The 16,130-nt window shown below is 32.8% G+C and overlaps 1 protein-coding gene across 2 annotated transcripts; it reads left to right on the top strand.

Moving 5' to 3' along the window:
* The first annotated feature begins 30 nt into the window (after nt 1-30).
* On the top strand, nt 31-9,191 carry LOC107439375 (sorting and assembly machinery component 50 homolog A). 2 transcript variants are annotated; one of them, XM_016051948.3, is made up of 2 exons: nt 31-170; nt 7,593-9,191. In XM_016051948.3, the coding sequence occupies exon 2, from the start codon at nt 7,601-7,603 to the stop codon at nt 8,966-8,968; it is 1,368 nt and encodes a 455-aa protein (XP_015907434.2). In that variant the 5' UTR covers nt 31-170; nt 7,593-7,600; the 3' UTR covers nt 8,969-9,191. The 2 variants fall into 2 exon arrangements, with proteins under 2 accessions (XP_015907434.2, XP_071037551.1); XM_071181450.1 differs by lacking the exon at nt 31-170 and adding an exon at nt 4,665-4,911.
* Nucleotides 9,192-16,130: the final 6,939 nt, after the last annotated feature.

Genomic DNA, 16,130 nt, shown 5'->3' with positions numbered 1-16,130 from the left:
CAAATTTCTCCCAACTTCCACAAAGTTGCTTAAATAGCATGCAGCAAAAACGTTCCAGAAAATCTATTCGTGACTTCAGTGACTTGCTACGGCTAGAGTTAGATTATAGAAATCAATAGCCGGAAGTTAATTAGTAAACATTTCTAAGGTCAACCGGTTGATCTTATCAGGTATGTACTTGATCTCTTTACTAATTTTTCTTCTATTGTGACTTAATTTTTTTAATAAAATTTATTTTACAACACTTTTGTCCATTATTTTTGGTGGAGGTTCAGTTTTAAAATATCTGTAGTTTTCTAAATGACTTGTATTCCCTCTTGCTATAATTTGTAAACATTGCATCATGTGTTAGAAGATGTCATAAAAAAACAAAACCTCGTATGATATTGTTGTAAACTTTTACCTCTTTATTTTAATAAAATCTTTTCTCCTAATCCCCTTTTTTTGTGTGCTTGTTTGTTGTCTCATCTATTTTGACTAAGCATTGCTGCATTAAAAAAATCAAGCTGAAAAATAAATTCTGTAAGGATAAAAGCACTTTCGAAATACTTTAGCAGAAAGTATGCAGTTACAAGATGACTTCGCCAAAATTTATCAATGATATTCCAATAATACATACTAGCTGCTCCCTATTACTAACTCTGGTTAGCCTATTTCCATCAGCAACTTTTGTATGATGGTAAAAAAAAAATATTAATATAGTTATGAAATGAATTACTCATATCGAAGGAACTGTAGTTCTTCAATCCTTGCTTTTTGTTTTGCTAAAGCAAGTAAATCCATTGAGATTATAAATATAAGGCCTAAAATATTTCAATAAAGGAAGCTGTAAAACTACTTATAAATTAACTAGATTGTTGAAACATTCCTAATTGCAGAAACTGATAAAATTTTTGTTTTTCATTATATGATGCGATTTTAAGTGCTGAAGTATTGTGCAGGAATTACGTTAATTTTTCAAATAGTACATTACATTCATTCATAAGTTCGCAATTAAAGAATTATTTTTCCAAATAAAATATCTTCTGATTATAGTGATATCCTATATTTCATCAATTTTTATATATTTTCATGTACTATTATCTACGTACAAGATTTTTTTCACATTGCTTGTCAAATTTAAATTATTCAAAACAAAGGACTAATCATTTATTTACAATTACCACTTTTCAATGTATTAACACCAGACTGATCGAAGTTCACTGCAGTCATTTTGTCAGCAAATCAACTTCGAGAGTCTAAATAACTAAATTATATCAATTTACTTAACTTTCATGACTTTTAGTTTTATAACAGTTTTTACAACAGTTTTATATTATTCTTTATGAAACTAGTACTAATTTTATGCATTAAAATACTGTAAAACTGTGGAATGTTAAAATTAATAAAAACTACTCATTTAAACTTTTTATAATGATATTCAGGATGAAAATAAAATACTTATTCCCGTTTTCATATTGCTGTCAAAATGACTGCTATGATCATTCTAGGTAGATAAAAATGTCAGTTGTTGTAGTGTTAAGTTTAATGTAAGTAAAAATTATCTGAATAACAATTCAACAGAAAATGCTATCTGAACTTATGTTGCTTAAAATCCAAACTGGAACAGATAACATTTTAGTGCATGTAATACTTTAAACTTAAATTATTATATTTTGTTTATCTTTTTTCTAGTGTAGGTTACTTTTATTGTTAGTTTTTTAGAAATCTATTTGACACGTTTGCTGCTGTAACAAACTATCTAACTTTAGTTTTTACATTTTATTGCTAATAATTCCCATTCAGTTTTATATTTAATGGGCAATAATATGTTTATCCGATGTTGCTTGATATCATTCAGCCTGTGTGTTCTTTCATTTGATTGTATTACCAAAAAAAAATTCTGACAAGTAAAAATGAATTTTATAAAAAAATATTTGATTTAATAAGTAAGTTGTAAAAACAGATCACACTCTAATTTATACGAGGTCTGTCTAAAAAGTATCCGACCTTAATTTTTCCTGCGCAAAGTAGTGACTTTAAGGCGGCGCCTTAGTGCACAGTGGAAAGAGGAACCTTAATGCACATGACTGAATTTTTTCACCGTGTTCGCTTGTGCAACTCGCTGGCAGGTGGTCGCCAAGTAAGGTGCTGTCCGTAGTGTTCGTCGGATTCAGTTTTCTCGCAAGATGACTGAACGAATTGAGCAAAGATACTGCATGAAATTCTGTCAAAAGCTTAGTGATTCTCAAAGCCAAACAATTCGTAAGATTCAGCAGGTGTTTGGAGAAGAAGCGATGGGTGTAACACAAATTAAGGAGCGGTTCAACCGATTCAAAGATGACCGCACATCAGCGGAGAGTGAGCAGCGTTGTGGCAGGCCTCAAACTGCTCAGAGTGCAGTTAATGTTGAAAGGTTGGAAAATTTGGTGATGGCAGATCGTCGTTTGGCAGTGCGGGAGATTGCAGAAGAGGTTGGAGTGAGTAAAGATTCTGCACATGCAATTTTGCGTGAAGATTTGAACATGAACTGAGTGGCTGCAAAATTCGTACCCAAATTGTTGTCGCAAAAGCACGCCTCTGCACATTCATCCCAATTGATCCACACTTTCTTAGCCAAACATGGAATTACAACCGTTCGCCAACCTCTCTACTCTCCAGACCTGTCTCCTTGCGACTTCTGGTTGTATCCAAAATTGAACACGCCACTGAAAGGATCCAGTTTTGAGAGTAGAGAAGAGATAATGTTGAACGCGACGATGGAGCTGAACACCATTCCAAAAGAAGACTTCCAGAGGTGTTTCCAGCAGTGGAAGGATCGGTGGGCTAAGTGTGTGCAAGCAAAAGGGGCCTACTTTGAAGGGGATTAGGGTCCCAACTCCGTCAGGTATTCGAAATATTTTTTCCGGCCAAAGGTCGGATACTTTTTAGACAGGCCTCGTATAGAAATATAATCAAACAAAAAGTCATAGAGTAATTGCATTATTTTTACTACAGTCTGAAACTTTCCTGGTCTACAAAAATCATTCAGTCTCAAACATGTTTCATTATTTTAACTTGAATTCTTTTTCTATCGTTTTGATAACCAGTTTATACAAAGCATTCACCTGAGATGGTGCGTTATTGTGAATCCTTACAACTGATATTAACTCTTTAAATTTTGATCTTTGTGTTGTTTTTTTTTTATGGTGATTCTTGAGAATATTTTTATTGACTTTCTCCACATGTAGTCTTAAAATACATTTAAATAGTTGTTCATTTTCTTTTAAATTTAGTTTGTTTGTTTTTTTTTTTTTCGTATTTGCTCATGCCAAATTGTTCTTCATTATTTACTCCTTTTGCATATGGAATTTTAATGTTAGTAACAAACAGTTTAAAGATTTATACTGACTATCCATAAATTTATAAATTTCATTCTTTCTCTAGTTCAGCATATATGTTTAGGTTTTTAACGATTTCAGCATTTGCAGTAACTACATTTCCTATTCCTTCACACTTCAAAAATCATATCCTTGAAAATATATGTATGTGCATAGTTGAATTAAAAAAGATTATTTAAATCAAGGAACTTTTTTCTGAAAAAAAGCAAATGATTTGTATGGACTAAACTTGTCACAAATAAGCACATTTCTTTATTTTCAGTTCACTTGTTTTAATTTTTCTTTTTGGCAAACGTAGTGTATGAAAATATGCTTAGAATAAAATGGCAATAAAAAAATAATTTTGTAAACATTGAGTTTTTAATATTTTGTCCATATTGCCTAGTTTAGCCATAACATCGTTAACACTTATAAAACTTTAAAAGAATGCTGCAAACAGGGTTTGACAATAAGTGGTTTGCCATTAAGCTGCTGTTTTGCTTCATTAAGAATATTTTTGTTATGTGGGATTGTTTAAATTTCCTGAATGGTTGACTGTAGGTATTCATCTGTATTCTGATGATTTTTCTGAAAAAGTTTTTTTTTTAAAGTCATTGAAAAACCAATATCAAAATTTTAAAACATAAATATATTATATAGAATTTATGCAAGTCATTGTTCTCTTTATTGTTTGTCAAGATATTCAATAAACGAGATCAACAATAGGATTGCAAATGTACAATATAGTCATTTTACTAGTAGATTGACTTTTTGATTATTTCGCGATAAATTTTTCTCGTAGCGGTGAGAAGCAAATTGAGGCTTGCATTGTCAACAAGAATAGAGCTCCTTTACATAGCTAATCAGAAAGTGATTGCTAGATTTCATTGTCACTAACGCTAAAACGAGGTAATTAAATTGTTGCTTTATGTTGCTGAAGTCAACAATATGTTATTAGGGAATGGATTTTTTTTTTCTTTTTTGAAAAATATACATAATTAACTTTTTTGATAGTGAAAATTTAAAAATTGTAACATTATTTATCCGCTAGTTATTTTTGTTAGTTTTATTTACAGTTAAAACAAGTTTGTGCTGCTTTTATGAATTCTAAAATATTTGACTTATTTTAAGAAAACTTATTCAAAAAGTGTACAAAATAAAAAGTGAACACTTTTGATTGGATTTTCAAGTACTAGCGGGCCCAATTTTAATGGTTTGAGAGCTTAATTCTAAATATGAGAATTAGTTAGTGCTAATGACATTGTTAGTTGCAAGATGAAACTCTAAACCGTACTTTCTCTAAATAAACTTTTTTTTTTTTGTACTAGTTTTGTTTCTTGACTCCCAGAATATGTGAGGTAGCTGCAATCTGCAAAACATGGTCCCAATAGTTTAGACAGAAGAGCGATCAAAAGTTTCGACTCCTTAAAGCCAAGTTTACTTTTGACCTTTTTCGCTAAACCTCGAGCAAGTTATCAGTCTTTAGGCACTGCTTCATTTTTCGCACTCCTAATTAAGCTACCTTAACTGTATTTTCCAATGTGTGGCTAACCACCCAAATCCATCGAAAAAAGTGTGTATTTGTATGTTTCTGTAACTGTAAATATCATCAGTACAAATTAATTAGCATATTTTAGGTTAGAGCAAGAAACGCTACACTTTTTTGATCATCAACCCCCAAAAATTTCATAATTCTTTTATTGACCCTTCTTTTAAAAATACAGTACAGAACCCGTTATCCGGAAATCAGAAAACCAAAAAACCGGAACGAAATTCGATAAATTTTCCCGCAATTTAAAAAAAAATTTTTTTTTTCCTCATAAGATTTTAGGATATTTCGTTCTTTTTTGAAAGATATTTACCTTACCATCATTTTGGAAATAATCATTAGTGCATTACTCTATCGTTTTTTCTTCTTTTTAAGATTATTTCCCAAAAAAAAAAATTTTTTTTAGTTGGGTTTAACAATAAAAAAACGGCTTTTTGTAGCGATTCAGAAAACCGGAAAAATCAGTTATCCGGAATAGCGATGGTCCCGATCTTTCCGGATAATCGGTTCCCTACTGTATATATATAAGTCTATTCAAAATATATATATAAGAAAGAAAAGCTGTTTTTTAAATAATTAACCAGTTTCTTAATTGAGTTATTTTATTTTGACAAAATTGTTTTTTTACACATATCAATAAGAAAGATGTGCTTGATGACACTTAGTTAGAATGTTAGTTTGAAATTTGTTAGCTTCAGTTTTAAATCGCCTCGTTGCTCTACATTCAATTTCTTTAATCTGCGTAACTGAAATAGAATTAACATGACTGAATCCGGATGCAATTAATAGAGGAAACGCCACAGTACAAAGTTTCGGATTTTTTTGTTTAGTAATTATATTCTTCCTGAATTTACTCGTGATTAAATATTTGAAAAAAAGTAATTATGCTGAATCAGGATATTAAATATGGTTTAATCTATTATAAAAACTTTGCTTACTGTATTGTAATTACAAACATTCCAAACGAAAATTGTATATACTGCGTCGCTGTCAAGAAACTTGCAATTGAATGTCATTGATTTTCATTCATCGACCCTTAATTATACTATGTCGTCCACTTTGGCCGTCAAACCTTCAACAATTGAAGCAGGCTTAGTAATGGCTCAAAGAAAAAATCGAGAAATTTTTTGGAGCAGTATATGTTTATCAGACTTATTTCGTAAACAGCAAACTAAAAAAAGTGTAATTTGATTTTTTTTTTGTGTAATGAAAGCTAATTTCATTGTAAAAGAATAATAAAATACACTATTTTTAATTTCAGAATTTCTTTGTTTAAAACAGAAAAATTTTGAGCTTAATTTTATCAATACTTAACAACTCATAAATGAATAATTATAACGACTGAAACGGTATGAATATATTACCTGATTGAAAACTTTATTCACTTCAGAAATAAAAAATATCAAAAAAAGGCTCCCATTTACATTCACATCAGTCTTGAAAATGGGCGCCTATTTTTGAAGCGCTTGATTCATGTGAAGTGTTATTTCATATTTGTCTATTTCTGAATCGAATAAAGATTTCAATCAGGTTATAACACATCAAATTAAAATCAGTACCTGGAAAATATTTATAGTACTATTGCTTAAAAAAAATAACCTAAATCAATTACTTAATATTCCCTCCTACCAATATATAACTAAAAATTGTATTTGAGTTCAAGATTTTCTTAATCAAATTATTTTAAAATAGGATTTGAAGAATCAAGAAATGAAAACGCAATGAATATGCCACTAACATTCTTGTACAAAATTTAGTAAATGATCCCTCAATTAATCATTTAAAAATTCAATGATATGATTACTCAGGGGTCTGTCTATGTTTTTTTGAGAGGTACCTATTTTGTAAAAATTTAGACATAATTTGTGAAATTTAAAAATTATATTAAAAAATCAACACAAAAATATGGTAAAATAAGAAAATATTCTCAAAAATATTTAAATATTTTTTGAAAATATGTAAAGGTATTTTATGAAACTACCGTTTTTCCTAAAACTGAATTTATGAAAGTACTGCTAAACGGCAGTAAATTTGCCTTGGACAGACCTCTGTACTGTATCGTTGATTGGAATGGATCATTTTTAAAATTAAATAATTGTATGATCCCTGTTTTAATCACCATAAAAATTCAAAGTATGAATTATTATTTTTTTCATTGGATGAATGAATTTCCAGAAAGGTTTAAACAATGAAACCTGTGGGTAAAGCTATATATCTGATCTGAACTATGTGTATAATTAGTAAATGTTCCCAAAATTCGAACAATCGAATTTTGTGATTTCTGCACGAATTATTAATTATAATAAAAGGATGTTAAATAAAAAATCCAAATCTTTAAACCTATTTTTAAAAATCCCCATTGGTATTTTTAGAAAATGGGATGTTCTGATCGCAACCAAAAACCAGAAATATCTGGACAGAAAGCTAGAAAAAGGGACACATGGGGACAAAGTATATTTTATTTTAAATATCAATACAACTACGAACCCTGCGTTATAATGTTGTTTACTTTTTTTTTTACACACCATGTCATTGTGTTTCTCGACTTTTTGTTATGTGGGCGCAGTAAACGACTAGTATCTGAAATCATGGTGCAACTATCAGCAAAGTTATTATAATATGAGTAGACTAAATACTTGATAAACTAGAAAATTGACTTGTGCTTGTTATTTGTATTACTTATTCATGTGTTTTCACTTTTGTAGCTTTAATCATGGGTGTTGTTCATGCCAAAGAACCTCCTCAAATGAGAAAATTAGGCCAGGAGGAATGGAAACCTCTGGATGAAGTTCCTGCCCGTGTTGATAAAGTTCGATTTGAAGGAATTGGCAAAACTAAAAATGATGTCCTGAAATATGTTATTGGTGATTTATTGCATGCAAAAAACATGGAAGAAGTAGTTCTTAAAGCTCACGGAGCACGACAACAGTTAGAATCTTTGGAAGCTTTCGATCGCATCGACATCATTTTGGACACGAGCCGTGGTAAAGACGCTTCTCCTGATGGCTTTGAAGTTACTTTTGATTTGAAAGAAAAACGTTCTTTTCGAGGCGGAGGAGACGTTGTATTTGAAACTGGAAGCAATGAACCAAATCTTATGTTTAAAATTCTTTCTCCCAACATGCTTGGAAGAGGAGAATCTCTATCTGCCCAATTCAATTATGGCAAGAAAAATTTAGGTTTCAACATAGAAAACACTAAACCTTTCTTACATTGGGCCAAACCAAAATTGAAGCAATCTGTTTTTGGTTCGACTTACGATAACATATGGAGTGCCTACCAAGAAAAAATCAAAGGGATTGGATTTGAGTGTTTGTTTGAATCCTACCCTCAAGTTGTTCATACTTTGCGTTGGGAGGGAGTATGGAGAGATCTGAAGTGTCTTTCTCCTTCAACGCCATTTTTAATCAGAGAAGACACTGGACACAGCGTCAAATCCTCTTTAAAACATATCTTGTCTTTCGATCAAAGAGATGATGCACTTCTTCCATCGAGAGGGAGCTACTTCCATTTGTTTCAAGAATACGCCGGATTGGGAGGAAGTGTGAACTTCGTGAAAAATGAAATACATTATCAAGTCAATAAGTGCATTTTAGGGGATTTAGTATTACAACTTAGTTTCATGGCTGGTTTGGTGAAATCTATTGGTGCTGATAGTTCTGTAAAAATAAATGATAGATTTTTCTTAGGAGGACCATTATCAGTGCGAGGATTTGCGCAGAATGGTGTTGGTCCTCAAACACAAGATTTCTCTTTAGGGGCTGAAGCCTATTGGGCTGCTGGCTTACATGCATACACACCATTACCGTTTCGCCCACTCCCTGAATTCTTCAACAAATTTTGTCGATCACATTTCTTTTTGAATACTGGGAATATAGGCAACTTTGCCTTTACTGATGACTATCACCATAATACCATGGTATTACTCTCAGGATTAAGATGGTCCTGTGGAATGGGACTAGCTGTTTCTCTAGCAGGGATTGCTAAATTAGAAATAAATTATACTGTTCCCTTGTCCAGCCAACATGGAGACAGATTAAATGGGGGATTACAGTTTGGTATAGGATTTAATTTTCTGTAATTAGTTGCTAATCTAAAGAGTAATTTAATAACGGAATTAGTGAAGTGAAGCAAAGATTATTTCAATATTAAAAATATTCTTAATTTGTTTTGAGTATTAATTCTGATGAAATTGTTTTCTCTGTTGATTTCTGCATTGTCTTAGCAAGTAAATTGATTTACCACACCTATAAAGCTTATTGATTTGTTATCAGAGATTTAAATAAAATAAAATTTAAAAAGCATGTTTTTTATTGTTTCAGTTTAATTTAACTACGAAGTGATGTATAGAATTTGAATTGAACTTTTTTTTACTCTGATTTAAATTGTAAAAAAACAAAAATATTAAAAATACTGGTTTACCCAATATTCAGATTCTAGTTTTAAAAATGAAGTTTATTAAATTTGCCCCAAAGTTCAGGATTTTTCATGAATTTAAGTTCAGGTATTTTACAAGTAAGAAAAAGAAAATAATTAATTCATTATTAAACAGGTTAGAGGAGGAATTAGTTAAGCTATTGTACCTGCATATTTTAATTTCGTATTTTCCAACTTATTTTAAAACAGTTTTGTGCAAATTAATTGGAACTGCTGCAAAAGTGTTCATTTATGTGGTTCAGTTAATGTACATTTCATTTATATTCATCTTATGGGAACTATGCAGTGTATCGAATTTATATCTAGATGTTTCTCAAGCTAATCCAAAACGATTCATTTAAAATACTTTCTTTTTATCGAAGTAGAATTAGGACAGAATTTACTCTGGGGCAGAATTACCTTAGGCATATAAGGTCCCCGAAACGCTGATTTTTTTTATAATTGATAAAAGTGGTGGATTCAAATTGCTTATGGCTTAAAATTTTCAAATATATCTTTCTATTTACTTAAGTAATTTAGTATCTACTTTTTAATATTCTTCAGTTGAGCTTACAATTATGTTAACAGAGTGTCTACCGTTGGTGAGAATCTCTTTCACTAGTTCTGTTAATTATATTTTCTTTTTAAAAGCTAATTCCTGTTTCACGATTTCAGATGTGTTTTAAAGATTGTATCTTAAAAATTAGTTAGATTAATTTTTTTGACCGGTAGACACCCTGGTTAAGACATTTTTAGCTCAAAATGTTACTTCTAGAAATTTTTGTATTTTGAACGGGAAAAAAAAATTTTATGATTTTTTCAAATTCCTTGCGAAATTTATAAACGCCTTTAGTATTCTCTTGTTTACGTAAATATAATGCTCCGTAATCCCATCAATTTTGACATTTTCATTCCGGATGTTATGTAGCTAAGTTATGGGACTGAATTGGGCTCATGTGCAAGAGATTGTGAGTTCGATTCCCTCCCGCTGAAGACTTTGTAAAATGATAACTGGTGCTTACTATATTTGTCAAATTTCCTTAACAAATCAATACCTCTGGAAGATAGATCGTGCTCTGGTTCAAGTAAAAATTACAATCTGTGGATGGTGTGTGAATATATCCTCTCTGTAAAATGGGATGTGACGTATGTGTGTAGAAGTCGAATTCTTGTCCATAGATGGTGTCACTGGAAAACAAGAAGAATCGTACCCCTCTGCCTTAAAATAGGCTTGTCAGAATTGACAAATAGCATTAAGACAACATGGAACTGAAGTTCGGACGTCAAAGCTTCGATAAATTTTTGAATAAAAGTTTATTTTTAAAAGATGAGATAAAAGTAGAAGGAAGTAAATTCTCATTACTTTATGAATTTATATCGGAGGGAAGAGCTTACAAATTGAGTCTACTACCGAGGGTTTAAATTATATTTTTCCGTGTAAAATAAAGCTCTTTTTTTTATTTATTTAGTTTGAAGATTTCGCTTATTTAAAAAAAAACAGCAATATAAAAGACATTTTTAAAACAAGTTTTTAATGTGCTTGAAAATACAAAGATCTTTAACTTTCCTAAGAATTCTTATACAGCTTCAGTTGTTTTGAGGTCGCTTAATTATTAAAAATCTTAGAATCGACGAACTGAACAGAACTGAGGGGGGGGGGGTNGGGGGGGGGGGGTTCGTATAAACTAAAGCTTATTATTTCATATTTATTTAGAAAATTTCGTTAAGATTTAACAAAAATCAGTATTTTGAAAAGAATTTTTCAAAAATGTAATTAAAAATTTTTTTAAGGAACTTACAAGGGAAAATGGAGCTGGACTTAGTAGCTAAGATTTAAGAGCCGGTTGGAGCTAAACTCTTTGACCCAGAAACGATCAGATTTAATCAAAATATTTATTCTTCACTTGTGTACAATATATCATTCCCGAAAAGTCATAGTTGTACTACTTTTTTATGTAAATTATTTGTTTTCCTAGTTAAAGTCCAATAACTCGGTCTTATCTTACAAGTGTAGTAAGACCAGGCACACATGTTAACTTAACGGAAATTTAGAAACACTGAAATTTCATTGTAAAAGTAGCAAACATTTCTATTTTATATTACAATTTTTAAAAATATTTTGCATTGTCCAGAATTGTTCCTTGTGATTTCTTAAGTGGAAAAAAAAATGTAGATGTAGAGAGGGATAATTTTGTCATGACTAAGATAAAATTTAAGAATCATACAGAAAATTTAATAATTCACTTCAAAAAATGCTCTGTATTATAAATTCTTTAATACTCTGTATTAAAAATTACATTTGAAAAGTAGCTTTTATTGTAGTTCATTTATGTCGCACTAGAGCTGCAAAGCGGGCTATTGGCGACGGTCTGAGAAACATCCCTGAGGATGATCCGAAGACATGCCGTCACAATTTTGATCCACAAATTTGACAGAGGGGGTTACGGGTTACGCTCCCGCTTCGGTACCCCGACGACCTGCACGCGAAGGCGAGCACTTTACGGTAGAACAGTTTAACGATACCAATACCGCACACCCTCGGTCCCTTGCCCTTCGCAGACTAATCCAAGTGGTTACCCACCCGCACACTGACCGCAGCCAGTGATGCTTGACTTCGGTGATCTGCTGGGAACCGTGTCTTAACGATCAGTTCACTGCGGGACGGTTTGAAAAGTAGCAGACATTTCTATTTTATATGACAATTTAAGAATATTTTTCATTTTCCTACAGAATTGTTCCTTGTGATTTTTTTAAGTGAAAAAAGAATTTTATAAATGTAGATGTAGAGAGGGAATTTTGTCATGACTAAAATAAAATTTAAGAATCATACAGAAAATTTAAGAATTTATTTCAAAAAATATTCTGTATTATAAATTAAATTTATTTCACGATTAGCTTTGTGAATGGAAAACTTACCCTCTCAAGAACTGTGGAATGCATGGATACAAGGTGTTACATAATGACCGTCCTTTATATGCATTTTTATAATCTTAATCAAAAATCAATGGTTTTCCCAAACTCACATTTAATCGAAGAAAAAACTAATGAAAATCTAACAAATTAGAGAACAGGAAAGTGCATGCAAGGAAGCAGGTTTGATTGCGGGAGCAGACAAAAGAGTAAAGAGGCGATTATTACAAAAATCTTCAGCTTTCAATTAAGCCTGTTAATTAAAACCATCATACGCTGCTGTAATTTATCAGTTTTCTCTAGTGTTTTTATTTTTTTCCTCGCTTAAATATTAATTTCTGATCCCAATGTGTGTCTTTTTGAAGTGAAATGCGACTTCCAACAAGGTTGCGTTAAACGTTTAACGCTACCATGGCAACGAGTGGCCTGTGATCTTTGCAGGAGATTTTAATGTGAATTTCTCGTTACCTGAAGCTGAAACATCATTAACCTTCCTTAAAGACAAATTTGGATTGGAAATTATAAATGGTAGGAATGATCCAACAACCAAAGGGGTTACTACCATTGATGCAGTTTTTGCAAGAAATATTGAAAAAATAGAACTCAAACATTTCGTATCTTACTTTAGTTATCATAATCCCATTGTAAATGTTATAGATTTGGATATTTCTCCACTCGAAAATGATAATTAAAAGATGCGATCAATTGTGAATTGTAAGCATTGTTAATAAAGTTTGTCTTAAAGAAACAATATGATTTCACTAAAAATCAATTTCTACCCCTTCCTATTTTCATTTCCACATTACGAAGTTTCACTTCTTCCGCACTATTTTTTTTTGTATGGATTCTAAAAATATATTTTAAAAGTGTCTTTTCGGAACACTCTGTATATAATATATCATTTGCTTTTTATTCCTTTGACTAAACTATAATAGATTGCAATTTCTGCAAAAGTCACAAAATTTGTATGCTTTTTTAAAAAAATATTTATTAAGCTATCAGATACTCTTCGAATACAAAAAAGTCCAAAAACCTGTGATTAAAGGATTTAATTTTAGACAAATTTTGATCGTTCACAGCCAAGCTGGAATGAAACGTACTTTATATGTTATAAACTTCATTAATTTAAAATAATACACCGATGTAATAACAGTAAACAATACATTTTAATGCAAAAACTAAATTTAAAAAATAATAATTTAGGTTTAATGACGCTGTTTAAGAACTAAAAGACAGCATAACCAAGTAAATTACTATTTACGTTAAAATCAGTTCATTTATTCGACTCGTTTAATTGGTAATAAAAATTAACTTTAGCTGACCAACCAGTTTTATTTAAGTGTTTTAAACCTAGGCGGACGGAAAATTTTTCACTGTTAATAAGTTTTTTCCGCATAGTGTTGAGACCCAGGAGTAGAGACTTTACTGATCTAACAATAAGTCTTAAATGTGAATGCTCAAATATACAGGATTATTTGGGCAAACCTTAAGGGGAGGTAGGAGATATTACAAGGATTCAGATTTGCATAACAACCCATGGTCAGAAACGTCGTCGTTTGCCGATAAGTGGTGTTATTCACAAGATCAAACAAAAACAGACTTACATAGCCGCAGTCATTTGAACTGTTATCTCCCAAAAAGGAGTATGCAATGTTTTACGAAAACCGAACTAACAGATATGCACATTATGTACGGATTGACAGAGCGAAATGCTCGAGCAGCAGGTTGCATCGTAAAAGGCCTTCACAGAGAGATTCACCGTACCAGTGGCCCACATCCCCTCCAAGCTCTGGGGCAAATTCTAAATCCCCCCCCCAAACTATTCGTTTTATTTAGTGTAAAAATTCCCCCCCCCCCAAGCTTTAAGTGGGCGCATCGTGCGTCCACCTCCCCCCCTGGTGGGGGCCCCTGCACCGTACCGCTGGATGTTTATTAATTTGCGTCACATTTCTTCTGAATAGATGTAGCGAGGACGGACCACAAGTAACTCGAACTCCCAGCATGGAATAAAATATATAGCAGGGCTGTCCAACTGCAAAGAGCCCACGGGCAGAATTCCGGTCACTGATCACCTGGCGGGCCGCAGTTTGAAAAAGTTGAACAATACCCTCTTAATAGTTGAATTATTAATTATAAAACAATGGAACAGAAGGATTATAAAACAATTTGCTTACATTTTAATGGGAAAACTGAGGTCGATCAGACTGAAAAAGAAGTTGGCGGGCCACGCAATATGTGTTGGAGGGCCACATGCGGCCCGCGGGCTGCCAGTTGGACAGCCCTGATATATAGGATACCGTTCAAAGAATTCCAAGTACCAGAACACGAGACGTCACTGCTGCCGTTAGAGGAGGTCGGAGTAGTGTTCATCGTGTTTTACAACGTAAAGACTTACATCCATACCATCTTCAAAGAGTACCGTCACTGTTCCCCACAGATCATCCTGCACTGGTGCATTTTGCACAGTGGTGTACCGCCGAGACACACATTTCCCAACCTACGTTTTATTTACGAATTAGACGTCAGATCACCGAAATCAAGCATCACTGATTGCGGTCAGCGCGCGGGTGGGTGACCGCTTGGATCAGTCTGCGTAGGGGCCGAGGGTGTGCGGTATTGGTCCTCGTTAAACTGTTTCACCGTAAAGTGCTCGACTTCGCGTGCAGGTTGATGTGCTACCGAAGCGGGGGCGCCATCCCCTCTGCAGAGGATCGAAATTGTGATGGCACGTCTTCAGATCATCCTCATGGATATTTCCCAGACCGCCGCCAATAGCCCATTGTGCAGCTCTAGTGCGACGTAAATGAACTACAACAACGAATGAGACGTGCTCCACTCGAGATAATGTACTCAACCACCACAATGGGCTGGCAGGGCCCGACTTAGCCTAATTGGGGCCCTAGGGCAAAAACTTCTTTGGAGGCTCCCGTCTGCTTCAGTAATGAAGAACCGACCTTTATGAAGGTATTTAAATTTTTCACCTCACTACAGATCAGGGGTTTCCAACTTACATGAGGACGGGGGCCGAAACTTTATCAAAATTTTATATCGGACTCTTTTTATGTTTGAAGGAACATTAAATATTACTGTCAGATTTTTATCAAGTTGTACAAAACAAAAGTAGCAAGTAGATTTCGAAAAATATTTTGTTTGTAGCTCATTTACGTTGCACTAGAGCTGCACAATGGGTTATTGGCGACGGTCTGGGAAGCATCCCTGAGGATGATCCGAAGATATGCCATCACAATTTTGATCCTCTGCAGTGGGGATGGCACACCCGCTTCGGTAACCCGACGACCTACACGCGAAGTCGAGCACTTTACGGTAGAACAGTTTAACGAGGACCCATGCCGCACACCCTCGGTCCCTACGCAGACTGATCCAAGTGGTCACCCACAAGCACACTGATCGCAACCAGTGATGCTTGACTTCGGTGATCTGCTGGGAACCATGTCTTAACGATCAGTCCACTGCGGGACTTAAAAATTTTTAATTGCATATTAAAAAATTCTTCCTACTATAATTTTTATGTGCTCCTATGTATTAAGCAATTAATATGTAAGAGATAGGTAACACATGAATCTTCTTTTAATCAAAATCTTAGTCACAAGACTTTGTTTTCCTTTAAATTTAATTTTGTGATTTTTTTTTTTTACTTATTAGGAATTATAGCTATAAAAAAAAATTCTCGAGATTCCCGAAATTAATTTTTTTCTTCTTTTCCGCTTAGGTCATATTCAATTCAAAGAATATAAATAAAACATGATATTCATTATTTCCTTTATTCGTTTTAAAATTTACAAATGTGAATAATTTCGACCAAAATGAATGGTTTCAAAAAGTTAAATCGGAGAATTACTTCGAGAAAATTTCTGATACTCACATGCTAAATTATATTCACAAAATACAAAAAAAAA

Source organism: Parasteatoda tepidariorum, chromosome 5, assembly GCF_043381705.1.
Source record: "Parasteatoda tepidariorum isolate YZ-2023 chromosome 5, CAS_Ptep_4.0, whole genome shotgun sequence".
Taxonomy (NCBI): Eukaryota; Metazoa; Arthropoda; class Arachnida; order Araneae; family Theridiidae; genus Parasteatoda; species Parasteatoda tepidariorum.
Note: the sequence above shows the minus strand (reverse complement) of the source record. Positions and strands in the feature narration are given on the sequence as shown.